The 26,345-nt window shown below is 48.8% G+C and overlaps 1 protein-coding gene across 1 annotated transcript; it reads right to left on the minus strand.

Moving 5' to 3' along the window:
* Positions 1 to 594: 594 nt before the first annotated feature.
* On the minus strand, positions 595 to 26,081 carry inhbab (inhibin subunit beta Ab; the record flags this gene model as incomplete). The annotated part of the gene is made up of 2 exons (XM_084183424.1): positions 595 to 1,427; positions 25,565 to 26,081. The coding sequence occupies 2 exons, from the start codon at positions 26,079 to 26,081 to the stop codon at positions 595 to 597; spliced, it is 1,350 nt and encodes a 449-aa protein (XP_084039550.1).
* Positions 26,082 to 26,345: the final 264 nt, after the last annotated feature.

Below are 26,345 nucleotides of genomic sequence, written 5' to 3' on the forward strand. Positions count from 1 at the left end.
TAAAAAGCCAAAATAGTTCAGAAATAATAATAATAAAAAACATTAAGTTATTAATTAATTAAAGTGTTTGGCTCCAGTAGCTGGTCAAACCTACTTCTTTCAAGTATCTCTCAACAATAACAATAACAACAACAAAACGACTGAAACACAAAAACAACAACAACAACAACACTTATCAAAAGGTCTTCCTTGAATACAAAATAAGAATGAAAACAAAACACCCATAATGTATAAAGAAACATTTTTAAAAAAGACTACTCCCGGTAATACTAATCAGTTGCATAGTTTTCCTTTTCGGGAACTGTTCCATGTTCAGTGCAGAGAAGCAGGAATCACATCAGGAATAAACACTCTTGCTCTCCATTCAACAAAAATATATTCTGTATCTCTTTTTATCTGAAAGTGCCACAGAGACTTCACAATACCCCGTCGGGATAATCAGATGAAAAAGATAGATCAGTCAGTCAACAAATTTTTACATGACTCCAAAAAAAAGGTATTGTTTATTTTTTTGTGTGATGGGATAAACGGCCCATCGTCCCAACGGTGCCTCCTTGCTATGGATGAGTCTATATTGCTCTCTTTTGCTGGCTCTTACGAGCAGCCGCACTCGTCCACGATCATGCTCTGGATGTCCTTCTTGACGATCTTCTGCTCCTCGTTGTAGTAGAGCATAGACATGGCGCGTAGCCGCGTGGGCACGCAGCACGACTGGATGTTCTGGAAGGGCGCGTAGCCCCGCATGCGGTAGTGGTTGATGACGGTGGAGTGGAAGGACAGCGAGGAGCCCGTGATGCTGGCCACGTGGCTGGGGCAGTCGCCCTCGCAGTAGTTGGCGTGGTAGCCCGGCGGCGCGATGATCCAGTCGTTCCAGCCGATGTCCTTGAAGTTGACGTAGAACTGCCGCTTGCAGCACACGCGCATCTTGCCGTCGCACTCCAGGCCGCGTTTGGCGCGTCGGTGAGCGTGTTCCTCCACGCCGGGCCGCAGCACGACCATGAGGAACGGCCGGTGGGACTGTTCCCGCTCCCGTCCCGGTTGCTCGCCCTCGGCGGGGACCAAGATGGGTGTGGCGCCCGCCTCGGTGCACTGCGGGCAGGAGACTCGCAGATCGATGACGCTGCCACCGGCGTCCAGCAGGGACTGGATGCTGTGCGACACAGGGAGCGTGTGCCAGCCGCTGCGCCGCGTGTCAACCATCTTCTCAGACACCAACTCCTCCTCCTCGCCCTGGGTCTCGGTGGAGGCAAAGCCTGGAGCTTTCGTCTTCTGTCGGCGGCGCTGCAGAAGCTGGATGTTCACCTTGCCCTTGCCTCGCCCTTGCCCCTTGGCCAGCTTGAGGAAGAGCCACACGTTGGCCTGCTCCACCACCGAGAGCTCACTGCCCTCCTTGGAAATGTCAAAGGTCACGGCGGATGGAGTGTCGCCTAGAGGGGAAAAGGGCGTTTAGTCACAATGAGAGCAATGCTTCAAATGTGCATAGTCATTTTGGTTAGGCAACACATGCATGTTTGTTTTGACTCTGATAAAATAAAACCTAGTATATCTAAAAGAAGCTGTACAGAAATGTACTTGCTGACTGGAGGTGTGCCCCTTTTTGTCCAATAATGTCATTTCTGGACAATTCTGTATTTCTGTCCATTTAGAGGTCTTCTTTTGGCTTAAGAGCACCCCTAGAGGCAAAAGCCCAATAGCCTCTTTAAATACATTCAAATGTTTACTCTGTGTACTAAATAAAGGACAGATATTATACATGCTATTGACCGGGGACAGTCCATTATCTTTCAACTCCATACAGTGAGGGAAAAAAGTATTTGATCCCCTGCTGATTTTGTACGTTTGCCCACTGACAAAGAAATGATCAGTCTATAATTTTAATGGTAGGTTTATTTGAACAGTGAGAGACAGAATAACAACAAAAAAATCCAGAAAAACGAATGTCAAAAATGTTAAAAATTGATTTGCATTTTAATAAGGGAAATAAGTATTTGACCCCCTCTCAATCAGAAAGAGTTCTGGCCCAGGTGTCTTTTATACAGGTAACGAGCTGAGATTAGGAGCACACTCTTAAAGGGAGTGCTTCTAATCTCAGCTTGTTACCTGTTTAAAAGACACTTGTCCACAGAAGCAATCAATCAATCTGATTCCAAACTCTCCATCATGGCCAAGACCAAAGAGCTCTCCAGGGATGTCAGGCACAAGATTGTAGACCTACACAAGGCTGGAATGGGCTACAAGACCATCGCCAAGCAGCTTGGTGAGAAGGTGACAACAGTTGGTGCGATTACTCGCAAATGGAAGAAACACAAAAGAACTGTCAATCTCCCTCGGCCTGGGGCTCCATGCAAGATCTCACCTAGTGGAGTTGCAATGATCATGAGAATGGTGAGGAATCAGCCAAGAACTACACGGGAGGATCTTGTCAATGATCTCAAGGCAGCTGGGACCATAATCACCAAGAAAACAATTGGCAACACACTAAGCCATGAAGGACTGAAATCCTGCAGCGCCCGCAAGGTCCCCCTGTTCAAGAACGCACAGATACAGGCCCATCTGAAGTTGGCCATTGAACATCTGAATGATTCAGAGGAGAACTGGGTGAAAGCGTTGTGGTCAGATGAGACCAAAATCGAGCTCTTTGGCATCAACTCAACTCGCCGTGTTTGGAGGAGAAGGAATGCTGCCTATGACCCCAAGAAAACCATCCCCACCGTCAAACATGGAGGTGGAAACATTATGCTTTGGGGGTGTTTTTCTGCTAAGGGGACAGGACAACTTCACCGCATCAAAGGGATGATGGACGGGGCCATGTACCGTCAAATCTTGGGTGAGAACCTCCTTCCCTCAGCCAGGGCATTGAAAATGGATCGTGGATGGGTATTCCAGCATGACAATGACCCAAAAAACACAGCCAAGGCAACAAAGGAGTGGCTCAAGAAGAAGCACATTAAGGTCCTGGAGTGGCCTAGCCAGTCTCCAGACCTTAATCCCATAGAAAATCTGTGGGAGGAGCTGAAGGTTCGAGTTGCCAAACGTCAGCCTCGAAACCTTAATGACTTGGGAGAAGATTTGCAAAGAGGAGTGGAACAAAATCCCTCCTGAGATGTGTGCAAACCTGGTGGCCAACTACAAGAAACATCTGACCTATGTGATTGCCAACAAGGGTTTTGCCACAATGTACTAAGTCATGTTTTGCAGAGGGGTCAAATACTTATTCCCCTCATTAAAATGCAAATCAATTTATAATATTTTTGACATGCATTTTTCTGGATTTTTGTTGTTATTCTGTCTCTCACTGTTCAAATAAACATACCATTAAAATTATAGACTGATCATGTCTTTGTCAGTGGGCAAACGTACAAAATCAGCAGGGGATCAAATAGTTTTTTCCCTCACTGTACTCTGTTTGTACAAGAATGCATTTGCTCAAGGTCTGTCGTGTTGGGTGGGCTCATATTTATCTTCCCCAGGCGTTCTGGCATCTGTTTAGATAGGAAAGCAATGGGCGGATTGTTGTGAGTCGGGTTACAATTTATAATAACCTCCTAGTTACTTTTGTCAATAAGCCTTTATAAATGCTTCTGTAGAATTGAGTCCTGGAGATGCAGTGATTAGACAAGTGTACAGTGTCCATATTAGGACAGCCTCATTGACACCAGACAATTGGACGAATGTATTGTCTGATATTGTACACAGTTGCACCTAATAATGACAAAACTATGAATTTAAATCATTTATAATAAATGTTTCCCCAAAATATTATACAGAGAGTTACCATGAAGTCTCTCTGGCCAATGGTCAACCATGTGCAACCCAACACATACCAACACACATTTCCAACAAACCCCCATACACCACCCCATCTCCACCACTCCCCCATATACCACCCCATCTCCACCACTCCCCCATACACCACCCCATCTCCACCACTCCCCCATATGCCACCCCATCTCCACCACTCTCCCATATACCACCCCATCTCCACCACTCCCCCATACGCCACCCCATCTCCACCACTCCCCCATACACCACCCCATCTCCACCACTCCCCCATATGCCACCCCATCTCCACCACTCCACCATACACCACCCCATCTCCACCACTCCCCCATATGCCACCCCATCTCCACCACTCCACCATACACCAAACCCATCTCCACCACTGCCCCATATACCACCCCATCTCCACCACTCCCCCATACACCACCCCATCTCCACCACTCCCCCATACACCACCCCATCTCCACCACTCCCCCATACACCACCCCATCTCAACCACTCCCCAATGCACGAAGCCCATCTCCCCATATGCCAGCCAATCTCCCCCATATGCCAGCCCATCTCCACAACTCCCACATACACCAGCCCATCTCAAACACACACCACACCATCTCCACCACTCCCCCATACACCAGCCCATCTCCACCATACACCACCCCATCCCCACCACTCCCCCATACACCAGCCCATCTCCACCACTCCCCCATACACCAGCCCATCTCCACAACTCCCCCATACGCCACCCCATCTCTACCACTCCCCCATACACCAACCCATCTCTACCACTCCCCCATACGTCACCCCATCTCCACCACTCCCCCATACGCCACCCCATCTCCACCACTCCCCCATACACCAACCCATCTCCACAACTCCCCCATACGCCACCCCATCTCTACCACTCCCCCATACGTCACCCCATCTCCACCACTCCCCCATACGCCACCCCATCTCCACCACTCCCCCATACACCTGCCCTTCTCCACCACTCCCCCATACACCAGCACATCTCCCCCATACACCACCCCATCTCCACCACTCCCCCATACACCAGCCCATCTCCACCACTCCCCCATACACCACCCCATCTCAACACTCCCCCATACACCAGCCAATCTCCACCACTACCCCATACACCACCCCATCTCCACCACTCCCCCATACACCACCACAGCTCCACCACTCCCCCATACACCAGCCCATCTCCACAACTCCCCCATACACCAGCCCATCACCACCACTCCACCACTCCCCCATACACCAGCCCATCTCCACAACTCCCACATACGTCACCCCATCTCCACCACTCCCCCATACGCCACCCCATCTCCACTACTCCCCCATACACCAGCCCTTCTCCACCACTCCCCCATACACCAGCCCATCTCCCCCATACACCACCCCATCTCCACCACTCCCCCATACACCAGCCCATCTCCACCACTCCCCCATACACCACCCCATCTCAACACTCCCCCATACACCAGCCAATCTCCACCACTACCCCAAACACCACCCCATCTCCACCACTCCCCCATACACCACCACAGCTCCACCACTCCCCCATACACCAGCCCATCTCCACAACTCCCCCATACACCAGCCCATCACCACCACTCCACCACTCCCCCATACACCAGCCCATCTCCACAACTCCCACATACACCAGCCCATCTCCACCACTCCCACATACACCAGCCCATCTCCACCACTCCCCCATACACCACCCCATCTCACCACCCCCCCCATACACCAGCCGATCTCCACCACTCCCCCATACACCAGCCAATCTCCACCACTCCCCCATACACCACCCCATCTCACCACTCCCCCATACACCAGCCGATCTCCACCACTCCCCCATACACCAGCCAATCTCCACCACTCCCCCATACACCACCCCATCTCCACCACTCCCCCATACACAAGCCCATCTCCACCACTCCCCCATACACCACCCCATCTCCACCACTCCCCCATACGCCACCCCATCTCCACCACTCCCCCATACACAAGCCCATCTCCACCACTCCCCCATACACCACCCCATCTCCACCACTCCACCACTCCCCCATACACCAGCCCATCTCCACCACTCCCACATACACCAGCCCATCTCCAAAACTCCCCCATTCACCACCCCATCTCACCACTCCCCCATACACCAGCCAATCTCCACCACTCCCCCAAACACCACCCCATCTCCACCACTCCCCCATACACCACCCCATCTCCACCACTCACCCATACACCTGCCCATCTCCACCACTCCCCCATACACCAGCCCGACTCCACCACTCCTCCTTACACCACCCCATCTCCACTACTCCCCCATACACCAACCATCTCCATCACTCCCCCATACACCAGCCCAACTCCACCACTCCCCCATACACCACCCCATCTCCACCACTCCCCCATACACCAGCCCATCTCCACCACTCCCCCATACACCACCCCATCTCCACTACTCCCCCATACACCAGCCCATCTCCAACACTCCCCCATACACCAGTCCAACTTTACCACTCCCCCATTCACCAGCCCATCTCCACCACTCCCCCATACACCAGCCCAACTCCACCACTCCCCCATACACCACCCCATCTCCACCACTCCCCCATACACCAGCCCATCTCCACCACTCCCCCATACCCCATCTCCCCCATACACCAGCCCATCTCCACCACTCCCCCATACACCACCCCATCTCCACTACTCCCCCATATACCAGCCCATTTCCACCACTCCCCCATACACCAGTCCCCCTTTACCACTCCCCCATACACCAGCCCATCTCCACCACTCTCCCATACACCAGCCCAACTCCACCACTCTCCCATCATCGGGTGGGCCCCGCAGATAGCATATGAACATGTCATAATAAGCCTTGATAAACTCCATCTGCCTGATATATTAAAATAGAATATAAATGTTGTTTCAAATATGTTACATAGGAAAATATTTGTTTTGGGAATTTTCAAAATACTTTAAATATTATTAATTTCCATGTCGGCTCTATGCCTGGAAATCCCCTCATTCGGAGCAAAATATCCACATTTCAAATTCCAAAAAAAGTGTGTACAATTCTAAAAACTGGCAAAAATGTATATTTAATAGGAATGTTAGTTCAAATATGTTACATGGGAAAAACTAAATTGCTACTGTCTATACCACTTGAATGAAGAAAGAAAATCATTTTTGTCAACTCCGTAAAACATAAACTCTGTCAGATTTTTGTCTAACGTCAACTCAGTCGGAGTGCTGAAAGTTCTAATGGAATGGTTATGTTTTTATTGGGGATTTTCAAATTAATCATTTTCCATATTTTACAAATATTTGTATTGAACTTTTATTTTTAGAGGCAAAAATATGTCTGTTTAGAGCATCTGTTGTCAAGTCCGTTACTGATGGCTAACCCCCTTTAGATAGATTTGTATTACACGTTTGAATAATCTAATGTTAGAATTAAACAATCAAGGCCTTTAAACACTTGTAGGACAATAATTGTAAAAATGAAATGCCTTTTATGGTGTTTGACGGAGTTTACATAAATCCAGTTTTACCATTTTTAGGAGGTTGTTCGTTTACATGGTGTGATAGCTGATACATTGGTCAGACCTTGAGTGTCACGGTTCAGACAGACGACCAGAGGACCACAATTGCGTCACACCAGAAAGTTTATTAAACTTAAGGGAAAAGGGAAGTAGGGAGTGAATGAAGGCTCCAGGGGTAACAGGGATCCCGTCCAATGCGCTGGGTCTGTGCCCCCCCCAGTGGCAGCGATGCGTCCTATGAAGCCGGTGGTGGGTGGTCCAGAAGTCCTGGGGGGGGGAGACACAGACACAACAGGGCGGAATGAAACCAGGCAGCAGTACAGTTCAAGGGAAATCCAACATACGTAGTAGCAAGGCAGAAGGCTGGTCAGAGTTACCGGGATTGAAGAGTAGTCAGGAGTCGTAATGGCAGAAGCAGGTCTGGATCTCCTGAGGCAGAAGAGTATCCAAAAAACAGGCAGGTCCGGGGTCACAAAACCAGGGTGAGCCAGAAGCGCGAGCAAACAGGTTCCGGGTGTGAGCTTTGCAGACGATCTGACACCGGAGAGCTGAAAGACAGGGCCTTAAATACTGGGAGAGGTAGTGGGTAATGCAGCGCAGCTGGCAGAGTAATTAGAGCAGAGCAGAGCAGGGACAGGTGGAGCTAGTTAGGCTGAGTAGAGAGAGTGGTGAGCAGAGTGGAAGAAAATTAAGGTGGTAACCCGGTGGAGTGAGAGGCCCATGACAGAACCCCCCCCCCAAGGGACGGCCCCAGAAGTCCCAAGAGCAACACCACGCCGGGCGGGAGGAGGGGAGCCGGAGGAGGGCTAGAACTCCTCCGAACGGTCCGAGTGAACGTCCTCATCCTCGGAGGAAGCCGGAGGGCCGTGGTCGGGAGATGGGACAGGTCCCGAGACAGGATCAGGCACAGGACAGGAAGCCGAGCGGGCCGGACGGTTAGGGACCCCTCTGGGGCGGCCCCTACGGATTGCAGGTTGATCAGGATGCCGTTGGTGGAAAGCGGTGATGAGAGTCCTATCCACAATCCGACTAGCTGGCACCCAGGTCCTTTCCTCAGGTCCATAGCCCTCCCAGTCAATGAGGTACTGGAGACCCCTACCCCTCCGTCTGGACCGAAGCAGGCGGCGGACGGTGTAAACCAGACCACCATCGACGAGCCGTGGAGGAGGAGGACCAGGCGCAGCAGGGACCAGCGGACTCTCATGGATGGGCTTAATCTTAGACACATGGAAAGTGGGGTGCACCCTCAGGGAATTAGGCAGTTGGAGCCGGACAGCAGTTGGGCTAATCACTCTTATGATAGGGAATGGGCCAATGAACCGAGGTGCCAGCTTCTGCGACTCCACCCTGAGTGGCAGGTTCTTCGATGACAACCACACCCTTTGACCAACATGGTAGGTGGGAGCAGGAATTCTCCGACGGTTGGCCCCGGTAGTGTAGCTGGCAACGGACCTGAGGAGTGTGGCTCGGGCTTGTGACCAGGTGCGGCGACATCGACGGGCAAAAGCAAGTGCAGATGGGCAAGTAACCTCCTCCTCCTGGCTGGCAAATAGAGGAGGCTGGTATCCATAAACACATTGGAACGGGGACATACCGATGGCAGAGCAGGTCAGAGAATTGTGTGCGTACTCCACCCATGTCAATTGCTGCGACCAGGAGTGGGGGTTGCGTGAAGTCATGCATCGCAGTGCCTTCTCGAGCTCCTGATTAGCCCGCTCTGACTGCCCATTGGATTGGGGATGGAATCCGGAAGTCAGACTGACTGTGGCTCCCAGCAGGTGACAGAACTCCTTCCAAAAAGCGGAGGAGAATTGTGGACCACGGTCAGAAACTACATCCTTTGGCAGTCCGTGGATCCGGAAGACGTGTTCCAGGACCACCTGGGCGGTCTCCTTGGCGGTTGGGAGCTTGGGGAGGGGAATGAAGTGTGCCATCTTGCTGAAACGGTCAACGATGGTGAGAATGACGGTCATGCCACTTGAAGGGGGCAGCCCCGTGACAAAGTCAAGGGCGATGTGAGACCAGGGACGTCTGGGCACAGGCAGGGGCTGCAGCAATCCGGCTGGGGGCTGGCAGGACGACTTGTGTTGGTTGCAGATGGGGCAGGCTTGGACGAATTCCCGTACATCCTTCCTCAGAGAGGGCCACCAGAACCTCTGGGCGAGCAGGTTGTAAGTGCGGGTGGAGCCAGGGTGACAAGCTAGGCGGGAGTCATGTCCCCACTGAACGACCTGGGACCTCAGGTCTTCGGGGACAAAAAGGCGGTCAGCTGGGCAAGTGCTGGGACCTGGCTGGTTACGGAGAGCCTCCAGCACCTGTTCCTCAACAGCCCAGGTCAGAGCTGCAACGATGCAGGGACTTGGCAGAATCGACACAGGGTCCTTGGAGGGGGTGTCATCCTTCTGGAATTGACGGGAGAGGGCGTCTGGCTTGGTGTTGCGTGATCCAGGCCGGTATGACAGAGTGAAATTAAACCTGGTGAAGAACAGGGCCCAGCGGGACTGCCTGGAGTTCAACCGTTTGGCCGTGCGGATGTACTCCAAGTTCTTATGATCGGTCCAAACGAGAAATGGAATGGTGGACCCCTCCAGCCAGTGACGCCACTCCTCCAAGGCAAGCTTCACAGCCAGCAGCTCACGGTTCCCTATGTCGTAATTGCACTCAGAGGGGGACAACCGACGTGAGAAAAAGGCACAGGGATGGAGCTTCCTATCCTCCGCAGCCCACTGAGAAATCACAGCACCAACTCCCACATCCGAGGCGTCCACCTCCACAATGAATTGCCGGTCCACATCAGGCATCTGGAGGATGGGAGCGGAGGTGAACCTCACCTTGAGGGTACTGAAGGCTTTGTCGGCTGCTGGGGTCCAGGTGAAGGGTTGCTTGGTGCTGGTTAGAGCAGTGAGAGGGGCAGCAACGGTACTGTAGTTCCGGATAAACTTCCTATAGAAGTTAGCAAACCCCAGAAACTGTTGCAGCTTCTTTCTGTTCTCCGGAACTGGCCATGAAGTGACTGCTGATACTTTGGCAGGATCCATTTGGATACTTCCCTCTGCCACTATGTACCCCAGGAAGGCCACTGTCTTGACGTGAAACTCACATTTCTCTGCCTTGGCGTAGAGGGAATTCTCCAGAAGACGATGAAGGACTTGCTGGACATGGCGGGTGTGTTCAGACAGGTTTCTGGAGTAGATTAAGATGTCATCCAGGTAAACGAAGACAAACTTGTTTAACATGTCCCGCAGTACATCATTCACTAGAGCCTGGAACACAGCAGGAGCATTGGTGAGGCCAAAAGGCATAACCAGATACTCGTAGTGGCCTGTTGGTGTATTGAATGCGGTTTTCCATTCATCTCCCTCCCGGATCCGCACTAGGTGGTAAGCGTTTCTGAGATCCAACTTGGTAAAAACAGTGGCTCCCTGGAGCAACTCAAAAGCAGAGGTGAGCAGAGGCAGAGGGTAACGGTTTTTCACTGTGATGTCGTTGAGTCCCCTGTAGTCGATGCAGGGGCGAAGAGATCCGTCCTTCTTCCCCACAAAGAAGAAGCCAGCACCAGCAGGAGATGAAGATGAACGGATTAATCCTGCGGACAGAGAGCCATTGATGTAGTCCTCCATGGACTTTCTTTCAGGAGCAGACAACGAATAAAGACGACCCCTTGGAGGAGCTGTTCCAGGGAGGAGGTCGATGGCACAGTCGTACGGTCGGTGAGGGGGCAGAGATGTGGCTCTTGCTTTGTTAAACACCTCTCTGAGACCATGGTAGCATTCTGGGACATTGGAGAGGTCAGGAGCGGAGTTAGTAGGTACTGGCCGAGGGGGTAGTGCGGCAGCAAGCAGGCAGGTTCGGTGGCAGTCCTCTCCCCACTCCCTGATCACCCCGGTCACCCAGTCGAGCTGAGGGTTGTGCCGGCGGAGCCATGGGTAACCCAGGATGAGGGGTTGGCCTGGAGAGGGGAGCAGGTGAAACTGGATAGTTTCTTGATGGTTTCCGGACAGACCCATCGAGACCGGGGCCGTGACATGAGTGACCGATCCGAGTAAGTGTCCGTCCAGTGCCCGGGCAGGAATAGGAGGTGTCAAACGGAGGTTCTCCAGTCCCAGTTGGCGTGCCAGCTTGATGTCCATTATGTTGGCTTCGGCGCCAGAATCCACCAGAGCAGCCAGGGTGTGAGTTGAGTCAGAGAGGCGGAGGTGAACTTGCAGCAGGGGTTTGCGGTCGGAGGACTGGATGGTCATTGAACTCAACCGGACTCCCCCTATGCCCGGTGAGCTTCGGCCCTTTAAAGGGCAGGTTACCACACGATGTCCATCACCTCCACAATAGAGGCAGAGGTTTGAGGTGAAGCGGCGCTGGCGCTCTGCAGGAGTGAGGGAGGCTCGCCCAATCTCCATAGGCTCAGACTGATCAAGCTGACCTGGGTGAGTGGCAGTAGATGACAGGAGCCCAGTCGGATCTCTCCGAATGCCGGTAGTAGGTGGACCTTGGCGCCCCCTCTCACGACGACGGGTCTGTATCCTTCTGTCGATCCTGACAGTCAGTGCGATGGCTTCATCAAGAGTGGAAGGCAGTTCATGGGAGACCAACTCGTCCTTGATATAGTCAGCCAAACTATGGAAGAACGCGTCCACCAACGATGGTGTGTTCCAAGAACTTCGTCTAGCCAGGGTTCGGAAGTCGATGGAATGGTCTGCGACTGTACGTCTGCCTTGTCGAATACTGAACAGTTCACGAGACGCCTCTGCGGTGGGTGAATCCAGGTCAAACACCTTCAGCATCTCCTCAGCAAACAGGTCGAAGGTTGCACATGCGGGGGTTTGACGTTCGAACTCTGCTGTTCCCCAGAGTCGAGCTCGGCCCGTCAGGTGAGTGATGGCATACCCAACTTTAGCCCCCTCCGTGGCGAAGGTCCTTGGCTGCAAGGAGAACTGAAGTCGGCAGCTAGTCAGGAATGGCCGGACCTGGGTTGAATCGCCGTTGAACCGCTCGGGGTTTCCAATCTTGGGTTCCGGAGCAGCGGCTGCAATGACCGGGGCAGGTAACTCGGGGGCTGGGCTGGTGGGCAGACTGGCTGGGGTAAGGTTGGTGAGGAGTTGAATGATCATGGCGAGTTGTTGTTGCTGCTGCTGGAACTGCTGCTCATGCTCATCGGTTTCCATGTCGGGGAAAGTGTGCGCTGAGTCCATAATGGTCAGATCGTACTGTCACGGTTCAGACAGACGACCAGAGGACCACAATTGCGTCACACCAGAAAGTTTATTAAACTTAAGGGAAAAGGGAAGTAGGGAGTGAATGAAGGCTCCAGGGGTAACAGGGATCCCGTCCAATGCGCTGGGTCTGTGCCCCCCCCAGTGGCAGCGATGCGTCCTATGAAGCCGGTGGTGGGTGGTCCAGAAGTCCTGGGGGGGGGAGACACAGACACAACAGGGCGGAATGAAACCAGGCAGCAGTACAGTTCAAGGGAAATCCAACATACGTAGTAGCAAGGCAGAAGGCTGGTCAGAGTTACCGGGATTGAAGAGTAGTCAGGAGTCGTAATGGCAGAAGCAGGTCTGGATCTCCTGAGGCAGAAGAGTATCCAAAAAACAGGCAGGTCCGGGGTCACAAAACCAGGGTGAGCCAGAAGCGCGAGCAAACAGGTTCCGGGTGTGAGCTTTGCAGACGATCTGACACCGGAGAGCTGAAAGACAGGGCCTTAAATACTGGGAGAGGTAGTGGGTAATGCAGCGCAGCTGGCAGAGTAATTAGAGCAGAGCAGAGCAGGGACAGGTGGAGCTAGTTAGGCTGAGTAGAGAGAGTGGTGAGCAGAGTGGAAGAAAATTAAGGTGGTAACCCGGTGGAGTGAGAGGCCCATGACATTGAGGGGGGGGCCCCACGAAACTGAGCTCCGCCACTGACCCCCCATACACCAGCCCATCTCACACACACACACAGACCTAGGGCTCTATTCAATCTGTATCGCTGAAGCGTTACAGATTGTGCAATAGAAATGTAAATGTAATTTTCAATTGAGCCAAAATATGCAGCGTTTACCATGAATGCAGTCTCCACTAACGTGGCAAACAGTGGTGGGAAAAGTATCCAATTGTCATACTTGAGTAAAAGTAAAGATACCTTAATAGGAAATGACTAAAGTAAAAGTGAAAGTCACCCAGTAAAATACTACTTGAGTAAAAGTCTAAAAGTATTTGGTTTAAAATATACTTTAGCATCAAAAGTAAATGCAATTGCTAAAATATATATGAATATCAAAAGTAAAATTAAAGTATAAATCATTTCAAATTCCTTATATTAAACAAACCAGACAGCATGATTTTCTTGTTTTTTAATTTACGGATAGCCAGGGGCACACTCCAACACTCAGTAGGGACGATCAGGGAAGTTCTCTTGATAAATGTGTGAATTGGACAATTTTTCTGTCCTGCTAAGCATTCAAAATGTAACAAGTACTTTTGGGTTTCAGGGAAAATGTATGGAGTAAAAAGTACACTGCTCAAAAAAATAAAGGGAACACTTAAACAACACAATGTAACTCCAAGTCAATCACACTTCTGTGAAATCAAACTGTCCACTTAGGAAGCAACACTGATTGACAATAAATTTCACATGCTGTTGTGCAAATGGAATAGACAACAGGTGGAAATTATAGGCAATTAGCAAGACACCCCCAATAAAGGACTGGTTTTGCAGGTGGTGATCACAGACCACTTCTCAGTTCCTATGCTTCCTGGCTAATGTTTTGGTCACTTTTGAATGCTGGCGGTGCTTTCACTCTAGTGGTAGCATGAGACGGAGTCTACAACCCACACAAGTGGCTCAGGTAGTGCAGCTCATCCAGGATGGCACATCAATGCGAGCTGTGGCAAGAAGGTTTGCTGTGTCTGTCAGCGTAGTGTCCAGAGCATGGAGGCGCTACCAGGAGACAGGCCAGTACATCAGGAGACGTGGAGGAGGCTGTAGGAGGGCAACAACCCAGCAGCAGGACTGCTACCTCCGCCTTTGTGCAAGGAGGAGCAGGAGGAGCACTGCCAGAGCCCTGCAAAATGACCTCCAGCAGGCCACAAATGTGCATGTGTCTGCTCAAACGGTCAGAAACAGATTCCATGAGGGTGGTATGAGGGCCCGACGTCCACAGGTGGGGGTTGTGCTTACAGCCCAACACCGTGCAGGACATTTGGCATTTGCCAGAGAACACCAAGATTGGCAAATTCGCCACTGGCGCCCTGTGCTCTTCACAGATAAAAGCAGGTTCACACTGAGCACATGTGACAGACGTGACAGAGTCTGGAGTCGCCGTGGAGAACGTTCTGCTGCCTGCAACATCCTCCAGCATGACCAGTTTGGCGGTGGGTCAGTCATGGTGTGGGGTGGCATTTTTTGGGGGGCCGCACAGCCCTCCATGTGCTCGCCAGAGGTAGCCTGACTGCCATTAGGTACCGAGATGAGATCCTCAGACCCCTTGTGAGACCATATGCTGGTGCGGTTGGCCCTGGGTTCCTCCTAATATAAGACAATGCTAGACCTCATGTGGCTGGAGTGTGTCAGCAGTTCCTGCAAGAGGAAGGCATTGATGCTATGGACTGGCCCGCCCGTTCCCCAGACCTGAATCCAATTGAGCACATCTGGGACATCATGTCTCGCTCCATCCACCAACGCCACGTTGCACCACAGACTGTCCAGGAGTTGGCGGATGCTTTAGTCCAGGTCTGGGAGGAGATCCCTCAGGAGACCATCCGCCACCTCATCAGGAGCATGCCCAGGCGTTGTAGGGAGGTCATACAGGCACGTTGAGGCCACACACACTACTGAGCCTCATTTTGACTTGTTTTAAGGACATTACATCAAAGTTGGTTTTCCACTTAAATTTGAGGGTGACTCCAAATCCAGACCTCCATGGGTTGATACATTTGATTTCCATTTATCATTTTTGTGTGATTTTGTTGTCAGCACATTCAACTATTTAATAAGATTATTTCATTCAGATCCAGGATGTGTTATTTTAGTGTTCCCTTTATTTCTTTTGAGCAGTGTACATTATTTTCTTTAGGAATGTAGTGTAGTAAAAGTAAAAGTAGTCAAAAATATAAGTAGTAAAGTACAGATACCCCCCAAAAATTGTATTTTTACTTAAGTACTTTGCACCACTGGCGGCAACATTGCCTTTAAATTTCAATCACGCTGTAACGCTGAATTTCTGTGATATGGATTGAATAGAGCCTCTATTCTAAGGAAAGGGGCACAACTCCCCATGTCGATGAGTAACTAAGGATTTGTGTGGTTTCGTCAGATATTTTTTTAAATTAATATTATATTATATAGAGTATATTAATGAATTAAACAGCCAACATTCAAGTCAAACATAAACAACTAACATTTCTGTATTATGTATCTTTAAAGGTCCAGCCGTTTTTATCACAATATCAAATAATTTCTGGATAACAATGAAATACAGTGGGGAGAATAAGTAGTTGATACACTGCCGATTTTGCATGTTTTGTAAAATCGGCAGTGTATGATTTTTAAGTAATTAATTTGCATTTTATTGCATGACATAAGTATTTGATCACCTACCAACCAGTAAGAATTCCGGCTCTCACAGACCTGTTAGATTTTCTTCAAGAAGCCCTCCTGTTCTCCACTCATTACCTGTATTAACTGCACCTGTTTGAACTCGTTACCTGTATAAAAGACACCTGTCCACACACTCAATCAAACAGACTCCAACCTCTCCACAATGGCCAAGACCAGAGAGCTGTGTAAGGACATCAGGGATAAAATTGTAGACCTGCACAAGGCTGGGATGGGCTACAGGACAATAGGCAAGCAGCTTGGTGAGAAGGCAACAACTGTTGGCGCAATTATTAGAAAATGGAAGAAGTTCAAGATGACAGTCAATCACCCTCGGTCTGGGGCTCCATGCAAGATTTCACCTCGTGGGGCATCAATGATCATGAGGAAGGTGAGGGATCAGCCCAGAACTACACGGTAGGACCTGGTCAATGACCTGAAGAGAGCTGGGACCACAGTTTCAAAGAAAACCATTAGTAAAACACTACGCCGTCATGGATTAAAATTCTGCAGCGCACGCAAGGTCCCCCTGCTCAAGCCAGCGCATATCCAGGCCCGTCTGAAGTTTGCCAATGACCATCTGGATGATCCAGAGGAGGAATGGGAGGTCATGTGGTCTGATGAGACAAAAATAGAGCTTTTTGGTCTAAACTCCACTCGCCGTGTTTGGAGGAAGAAGAAGGATGAGTTCAACGCCAAAAACACCATCCCAACCGTGAAGCATGGAGGTGAAAACATCATTCTTTGGGGATGCTTTTCTGCAAAGGGGACAGGACGACTGCACCGTATTGAGGGGAGGATGGATGGGGCCATGTATCGCGAGATCTTGGCCAACAACCTCCTTCCCTCAGTAAGAGCATTGAAGATGGGTCGTGGCTGGGTCTTCCAGCATGACAATGACCCGAAACACACAGCCAGGGCAACTAAGGAGTGGCTCCGTAAGAAGCATCTCAAGGTCCTGGAGTGGCCTAGCCAGTCTCCAGACCTGAACCCAATTGAAAATCTTTGGAGGGAACTGAAAGTCCGTATTGCCCAGCGACAGCCCCGAAACCTGAAGGATCTGGAGAAGGTTTGTATGGAGGAGTGGGCCAAAATCCCTGCTGCAGTGTGTGCAAACCTGGTCAAGACCTACAGGAAATGTATGATCTCTGTAATTTCAAACAAAGGTTTCTGTACCAAATATTAAGTTCTGCTTTTCTATTGTATCAAATACTTATGTCATGCAATAAAATGCAAATTAATTACTTAAAAGTCATACAATGTGATTTTCTGGATTTTTGTTTTAGATTCCGTCTATCACAGTTGAAGGGTACCTATGATAAAAATTACAGACCTCTACATGCTTTGTAAGTAGGAAAACCTGCAAAATCGGCAGTGTATCAAATACTTGTTCTCTCCACTGTACCTTACTGTGATTGTTTTCAGTTAACATGGTCAAAAATAAACAAAATTAGCTTCTTAGCAAAGAGTAATTTCTCAAGCAAGGATTTTGCTGGGACTGTCTGGGAGTGGTCTGAGTGGGGGGCTGAAAACTAGCTGTTATTGGCTGAGAGGTTTGGAACTCTCTTTCTTATTGGTCTATTAACTAATTTAACGCCTGATGATGTTACCAGGCAGGCCAAACTCCATCCCACCAAAACAGGCTGAAACTTCAGATGGTCTTTTCAAACAGCTCTTACACTAAAAGGGCATTATCATTATTTTCACAATTTCACAGTATTATTCCAACCTCAAGTGTTCCAACGTCATATACTGTATATTTAAAACACAGGGAAATCAAGTTTTTGACTGCACTGGGCCTTTAACATAAAGGGTTATTACTATTTACCGTAGAGGACACTGATTGTAATAATAATAATAATAATATGCCATTTAGCAGACGCTTTTATCCAAAGAGACTTACAGTCATGTGTGCATACATTTTTAGGTATGGGTGGTCCCGGGGATCGAACCCACTACCCTGGCATTCCAAGCGCCATGCTCTACCAATTGAGCTACAGAGGACCACAATAGGGCTTGTTGTGCTAATGAAGTAGCCTGGATGTATCGCTACCTGTGCTCTGGGAACAGTACATGCTATCACAGTCCCTGATCTTGACAAGGAATAACAACAGATAAATGACTGACTGCACTTCCTGATTTGGCCTCATTTTAAAGATTGCTCATTAAGAAATGGTAGCGGCCATGACTGAAGCCAAACAAGAGTTGTCTAGGGGGGTGTAGTTTGATGTGGGTGTGCTAGTTTCGCATCTTGTACCCTGGCAGGTACTGTTGTTTGTCCCTCATGAGTCACTGTAGCAACAACATAGCCACTTCCTCAAAATTGTCACTTCCTGTCTGAATTAATTTAGGATAAATCAAGAAATCTGAATCTACTATAATTTAGACGTTTTTGCAGAGGAGGTCTTAGTCGCGTAATTTTACACCTAACTAAGGTGTTTGGTGCAGTAATTCTCATGAAATGATTTTTGCATACAGTCTATCGAGTCGGGAAAGCCGTGAAAGTCTGGCTCCACGCTCAGGACTGATTTCTGGGCAAGTAGGCATGATCCTAATCCATACCCAACCCTCCTGTAAATTGTGACGAATTCACTTACAAAAGTCAGTTTTGGACGAGACTGACTTTACGACCAAAATTATCCTATTGACACTTTGTAGTCAATATTGACTCTAGAGTTAATGTTTTTGACTCATGTCGATGCCACATAGACTGTTTTCTAAATGAGAAGTTGGTTTTTAGGGACAGTTGCTCTTTAAACAACAATATAACGGATTTAGGCACCCCTATTCTTAATTTATCATACCCCTGTAAACACACTCCCATAACCTGAACAGACCCTGTCCACTAGAACAAAACACGTTAGATTCAATCACTTACCCACTGCACCTGATTCTAAAACAAACTCTTCGGCGTGCTTGATTACACTGTTACGGACCGTACATCATCATAACCAACTTGCATAGCCACATAGCATATGTTGATCACCTGAACAGACCCTGTCCACAAAGGCAGTTTAAACCAGAGAAGTTGATTGTTAAGGGCAGTTGACCTTTAATTCAATTGTGCCCACGTATAAATTAAAGTTTAACCCTCCCCTGTAGCACTTCTAGTGCCCTTTAGATAGCACTTCAACAGGCACCTGAGGACCAGGTAGTGATGGGCATTCCCAGTCTTTTTAGTGAGCCGGATCATTTGGCTCTTCAGCTACAATAGATGTTCATTTGGCTCCCAAACTCAAAAAATTTACCTAAAACCATGAAAATCTGAAATGTAAAGCCAAAAAAGTTGCCTGCCATTGTGTTAGTTCGTGACATGTGAGTTCAAATAAATGTTAACCTGAACAAATTATTAGATGCCTGCAACCCCCCCAAAAACCAACATTGAACGCACTGCAAAAATGCGTGTGGACCAGAATGAGGCTCTCTCCCCACTATGTACTTTTTCTGCAGTGAGGAATTACCATCTCCAGATAATGTTTTATAACTTATCTACAGATGATGTTTTATGACTTATCTCCAGATAATGTTTTATAACTTATCTCCAGATAATGTGTTATAACTTATCTCCAGATAATGTTTTATAACTTATCTCCAGATAATGTGTTATAACTTATCTCCAGATAATGTTTTATAACTTATCTCCAGATAATGTGTTATAACTTATCTCCAGATAATGTTTTATAACTTATCTCCGATAACATTATATAACTTATCTACAGATAATGTGTTATAACTGTCAGGTTGGTCGAAATTATTTGGTGCTTTGGAGGCTTCAGTTGTTAATCAGGCATCATCAACCATAAACATACTGAAAAGGGAGCACTCATATCTCATATGAATATGGACATGCGAGTACAGAAAAGCACAACAACACTAAATTCAACTCATACTTTATCGACAACCGGAATCCCTCCCTCGCTAGGCTCTCTATCAGTTTTTTCTCCTCCTCCTAATGAACGAATGAATAAACAAAGCAGGGAGCAAACAATTTGGTTGAATGCGAAGCGCCTCTAAATATATGTGTCTAGATCTAAAAAAAGAACGGCATCTACCAGAGACCTCAGTCGGGAGGAGAAACCACCGCCACAACAGGAATGTCATTAGCGATGTTGAGACATCATTCATTGAGGATAGGAGTGCTGATCGCTGTGAGAGGTGACAGGCGCCGCTCTCTCTGTCTCTCTCTCTGTTGCCTCCCTCTTCCTCTTTTGGTCCTCTCTCTATCTCTCTGTTATTTCCCTCTCTCCCCTCTCTCTCTCTCTCTCTTGGTCCCCCTTCTCTCTAGTCCTCTCTCTCTCTCTCTCTCTTGGCCCCCCTCTCTCTAGTCCTCTCTCCTCTCTCCTCAGTCCTCTCTCCCTCTCTCGAGTCCTCTCTCTCTCTCTCTCTCTTGGTCCCCCCTCTCTCTAGTCCTCTCTCCCCTCTCTCTAGTCCTCTCTCCCTCTCTCTAGTCCTCTCTCTCCCTCTCTTGGTTCCCCCTCTCTAGTCCTCTCTCCTCTCTCTCTAGTCCTCTCTCCCTCTCTCTAGTCCTCTCTCCCTCTCTCTAGTCCTCTCTCCTCTCTCTAGTCCTCTCTCCCTCTCTCTAGTCCTCTCTCCCTCTCTCTAGTCCTCTCTCCTCTCTCTCTAGTCCTCTCTCCCTCTCTCTAGTCCTCTCTCCCTCTCTCTAGTCCTCGCTCCCTCTCTCGAGTCCTCTCTCTCTCTCTCTCTCTCGGTCACCCTCTCTCTAGTACTCTCTCTCTCTTCCCCCCCCTCACTCTCTTTTTTTCTTTCCCACCTTCCTCCCATATCTCTCCCTTTCCATATCCCACTCTCACATTGCTCGGGCTCTTTCAAAGACCCCCCCCCCCCCCCCCCCCAACCCCATCTCTACATATAGCCTCCACACAGTCCAAAGTAATTATTGGGGCCCATATTTGGATAAATGAAGTGATTATACAAGGACAGGAGCCCTCCGACTCGCCTCTGTGCCCCCCCTAACCCCCCCCCCCCCAATCATTACCGGCCCCCCCTAATTTCGCCAACTCTTTGAGGGCCCTTTCTTTAATCGAAGGTTCATTCAAAAGGGTGGTTATTTATAGTGCCAGGTCATTAAGCAAACAAGCCGGGGAAGAATGTGGTTGTCACACGCTTGTTGCAGTGCTCTGCAGTACACAATGGCCGAACCGCAATCAGGACAGCCTACAGAATCGGAGCACCCCCCTCATTGGGTTGGCGTGCAGCGCATGACAGCAGGCTGTGGTACATCGATGGGATACATGTTGTTGTTCCGATGCATTATATTAAACCTTTTCAATTTCTGTTTTTGCATCGTTGTCTGATCTCATCTCTGATTCACCCACTTCACACCTGAATATGACAATTCTTTCCAACACTAGATATGAACGTGGTTGACGTACACTATATATACAAAAGTATGTGGGCACCCCTTCAAATGAGTGGATTCGGCTATATCAGCCACACCCGTTACTGACCGGTGTATTAAATCCAGCACACAGCCATGCAATCTCCATAGACAAACATTGGCAGTAGAATGGCCTTACTGAAGAGCTCAGTGACATTCAACGTGGTACCGTCATAGGATGCCACCTTTCCAACAAGTCAGTTCGTCAAATTTCTGCCCTGCCAGAGCTGCCCCGGTCAACTGTAAGTGCTGTTATTGTGAAGTGGAAACGTCTAGGAGCAACAACGGCTCAGCTGCGAAGTGGTAGGCCACACAAACTCACAGAATGGGACCGGTTAGTGCTGAAGTGCGTAGCGCCAAAAAATTGTCTGTCCTCAGTTGCAACACTCACTACCGAGTTCCAAACTGCCTCTGGAAGCAAAGTCAGCACAAGAACTGTTCGTCAGAAGCTTCATGAAATGGGTTTCCATGGCCGAGCAGCCGCACACAAGCCTAAGATCATCATGCGCAATGCCAAGCGTCAGCTGGAGTGATGTAAAGTGGAAATGCCTTCTCTGGAGTGAAGAATCACACTTCACAATTTGGCAGTCCGACGGACGAATCTGGGTTTGGCGGATGCCAGGAGAACACTACCTGCCCCAATGCATAGTGCCAACTGTAAAGTTTGGTGGTGGAGGAACTATGGTCTGGTGCTGTTTTTCATGGTTTGGGCTAGGACCTTAGTTCCAGTGTAGGGAAATCTTAACGCTACAGCATACAATGACATTCTAGACGATTCTGTGCTTCCAACTTTGTGGCAACAGTTTGGTGAAGGCCCTTTCATGTTTCAGCATGACAATGCCCCCGTGCACAAAGCGAGGTCCATACAGAAATGGTTTGTCGAGATTGGTGTGGAAGAACTAAAGCGAGGTCCATACAGAAATGGTTTGTCGAGATTGGTGTGGAAGAACTTGACTGGCCTGCACAGAGCCCTGACCTCAACCCCATCGAACACCTTTGGGATGAATTGGAACACTGACTGTGGGCAAGGCCTAATCGCCCAACATCAGTGCCCGACCTCACTCATGCTCTTGTGGCTGAATGGAAGCAAGTCCCCACAGCAATGTTCCAACATCTAGTGGAAAGCCTTCCCAGAAGAGTGGAGGTTGTTATAGCAGCAAAGGGGGGACCAACTCCATATTGATGCCCATCATTTTGGAATGAGATGTTCGACAAGCAGGTGTCCACATGCTTTTGGTCATGTAGTGTATCTCAAGCAATTGTTGACACTGAAGAAGGCTGCAAAGCCGAAACGGCTGTATACGCTATCCCTGATGCAGTGAAAATAAAATTATAATACATTATGTAAGCTTAATGCAACGTATTTTTTGGTGCGGACCATCACACAAAAAAAGGTTATCTAAATGTACGGGTTGAACACACCAACCTTCTGGATGGTGCCATTTGGTGACCCGCTGTTGTAAAAGGATGAAAACCAACAACCTACTCTCTGAACACAGATACATTAGAGTACAGTTGTACAGGGCAGTTTTCTGCGTCGATACAAAGTGCTTGAGAGAGAGACACAGCTGGGGAACACGTGTCTTTGCTACTTCTCGGAGGATACAGTCTCGCTCTCTCTTTCTCTCTGTATCTCTCTTTCTCTTTCTCTTTCTCTTTCTCTCTTCCCCTCTCTCTCTCTCTCTCTCTCTCTCTCTGTCTCTGTCTGTCTGTCTGTCTGTCTGTCTGTCTGTCTGTCTGTCTGTCTCTCTCTCTCTCTCTCTCTCTCTCTCTCGCTCTCTCTCTCGCTCTCTCTCTCTCTCTCTCTCTCTCTCTCTCTCTCTCTCTCTCTCCGTCTGAGGATAACATTTACAGTCTGAAAAGTTCCTTCTGCATCCTGTTTTAATGTCCACAACACAACGTTTCTATGAGAGCAGGATTGTCTGAAAGTTTATTTTGCCTGTCCCCATAGGACAACCCTTTGCAGAAACCCTTTTTGGTTCCAGGTAGAATCCTTTTGATTCTAGGTAGAACCCTTTTCGGTTCCATGAAGAACCCTTTTCACAGGGGTTTTTACATGGAACTTAAAATGGTTCTACCTGGAACCAAAAAGGGTTCTACCTGGAACCTAAAAAGGTTCTACCTCCAACCAAAAAGGGTTCTACCTGGAACCTAAAATGGTTCTACCTGGAACCAAAAAGGGTTCTACCTGGAACCTAAAAAGGTTCTACCTGGAACAAAAAAGGGTTCCATGGGGACAGCCGAAGAACCTTTTTGGAGCCCTTTTTTCTAAGAGTGTAGAGCTGCCAACTCCGGAGCGCACATTCCCCCACACATATGAACCCCAGACTAGCCACTCTACTGTCATCATACCTCTCTAATGTGTGTTCATCTCTACTGTCATCATACCTCTCTAATGTGTGTTCATCTCTACTGTCATCATACAGTCCACTCTAATGTGTGCCCATCTCCCTCTCTAACTTCCTACTTCCTAACCCATTTGGTGCTTTCATTCTAAAATGTCAACCTCACTATTTGGAGTTTCCCTAGTCTGGGAACCAGTCTCTTTAGTTAACGTTCCACTCCTTTCCACCCAGGAGTGGCAAGAAGTGGAATGTAATAGCTGAACAGAGACTGCAACCAGGCTAGGGTTTCTCCCATTTTCAACCAAATGAAAAAAATTAAAATGTTTTCATGGGGCGACAGAAGCTGAGGCTGATTGCCTCCCAACTGCCAGACAATTGATTTCCTACAAATTCTCTGCCTAGGACTCCCACAACCAACAGCCTAGTTTTTTATATACACAAGGACCAGGCGATTCCATCAAGCAGCGGGAGGTCATCGGAGTCATGAGGGAGGACAGCCGATCACTTCCTTGGGCCCATTGGGCAGCCTCTTCTCTCCCATTGAGTCAACAGGTCTGCACTAAGTCACTTCAGAGTGAGCAAGAGCAGTTAAGACTGCTTTCCTCAATGGAAAGAGCACATGTTCCTAGCCTGTTGAAATGGACAAGGCCTACAGGGGAAACATTAAAATGATTTGATTGGATATGGACATATGAGTTTGTTAAGCCCTGGTCTAATACACAGCTTAGTGAGCATATTAATTTAGTCTATAGTCCATATTCATTTAGTCTATAGTCCATATTCATTTAGTCTATAGTCCATCTTCATTTAGTCTATAGTCCATATTCATTTAGTCTATAGTCCATATTCATTTAGTCTATAGTCCATCTTCATTTAGTCTATAGTCCATATTCATTTAGTCTATAGTCCATCTTCATTTAGTCTATCGTCAATATTCAACTACATTTACAGACAATTGGCAATTCCTTGTTCTTAACCTCATACCAACATTTAATTTAACCTTTATTTAACCCGGCAAGCCAGCTAAGAACAAATTATTTATTTCCAATGACGACCTGCCAAACACATGTTGCATGTGCCCTCCAGAATCTGCGTTTGTAATGTCTCACTGGTACACACTGAAATCATCTGAGTCAAAGCTGCAGTCGACATTCGCTTAAGCGTGGGGAACTCGTGCTAGCTGAGGATGCACATAACCCCCGAACTAAGAAACTGCAAAGGGACGTCAACAGTTTAATCTAAGCCTTGTTGACTACAAGTTCCAAGGAATCCTACAGGCACAACAGACACTCGTCAATATTGAAACATTTCCAGAACCAGGCAGCCACACATTTCACACACGCAGGTAGCATGAGTTTCAGGTAGCACGTTATCTTACACTACACGCTTAGAAAAAAAGCTGCTATTTAGAACCTAAAAAGGGATCTTCGGCTGTCCCCATAGGAGAACCCTTTGAATAACCATTTTTGGTTTCAGGTAGAACCATTTTGGTTCTACGTGGAACCCTTTTGGATTCCATTTAGAACCCTTTCCACAGAGGGTTTTACATGAAACCCAAAAGGGTTCTACCTGGAACAAAAAAGGGTTCTCCTATGGGCTAGGAACATAAACATCGCTAAAAGGGATCTTCGGCATAGAAGAACCCTTTTGGAGCCCATGTTTCCACCGGTATTTAATGAAGAGATAACAGTGGGTACTTCCTGGTACTATTTCAAACCATTCCAGATGAGTGATAACTACGTTGTACCTTAGCACTACCGAGTGGTGTTTGTTTAAATCAACATAACAAATCCAGAAAGTAATTCATGTTTTTACTGTATAATTAACATTAGAAATGTCTGTATACCATAAATAAAGTGCTAAACGCACACACACACACACACGCGCGCACACACACAAAATCACTGACTCACCTGGCTCGGCAAAGGTGATGATCTCGGAGGGCGGTTCGGGCGGCGCCGCCCCCTCGCGGCCCCCCGGACTCTCCTCCTGGATCTCCACGCTGCCGTCCTTGCCCACGCGGCCCACATGCAGTTTCTTGATCGCGTTGAGCAGGGCGGCGCGCGGCACCGGGTGTGTGACGTTGGGCCTTGCGCTGAGGTGGAGCATGTTGAGGATGTGCTGCTTCACCGCTTCCACCATGTCCGTCTGGGCCGAAGTCTGGGCCGAAGCCGATTCAGATGCTGACTCAGATCCAGGAGGGACCTGGACATAACCCGGGTCCGAGCCCAGGTGGTCCCTCCTCATCTGGGCCAGCACACAGGAAGGACAGGGGGTCACCTGGGTCTCCTCCACCAGCCCCTGCCCCAGCCCCTGCTCCTGTCCCGGCGTAGCCCCATCCACCGGAGCAACTGATCCCGCTACAGTAGGGGAGCCACATCCTGTTTGCAGCCCTGCGAGAAGCAACACCAACACGGCTAACGAGGGCATCCTGTGCCACAAAGCGCAGACACTCACACACCCACACACACACACACACACACACACACACACACACACTCACACACTCCCCCGGAGAAGGGTGATGAGAGGACTGCGGCGAGGGGTGACGAACAAGAAGCAGCACACCAGACAGTTCTCTTCACCTTACCTCTGTTGAAGGGGTTTCCCTCAAAGAACAAGTTTGAGAAAAGTACAATCCTTCTTTCAGAGTAGGCGCTACTATCGCTTCACAATGTTGGATGTTGGAAAGTA

The sequence above is a fragment of the Coregonus lavaretus genome, assembly GCF_964263955.1.
Source record: "Coregonus lavaretus genome assembly, chromosome: 19".
Classification (NCBI taxonomy): Eukaryota; Metazoa; Chordata; class Actinopteri; order Salmoniformes; family Salmonidae; genus Coregonus; species Coregonus lavaretus.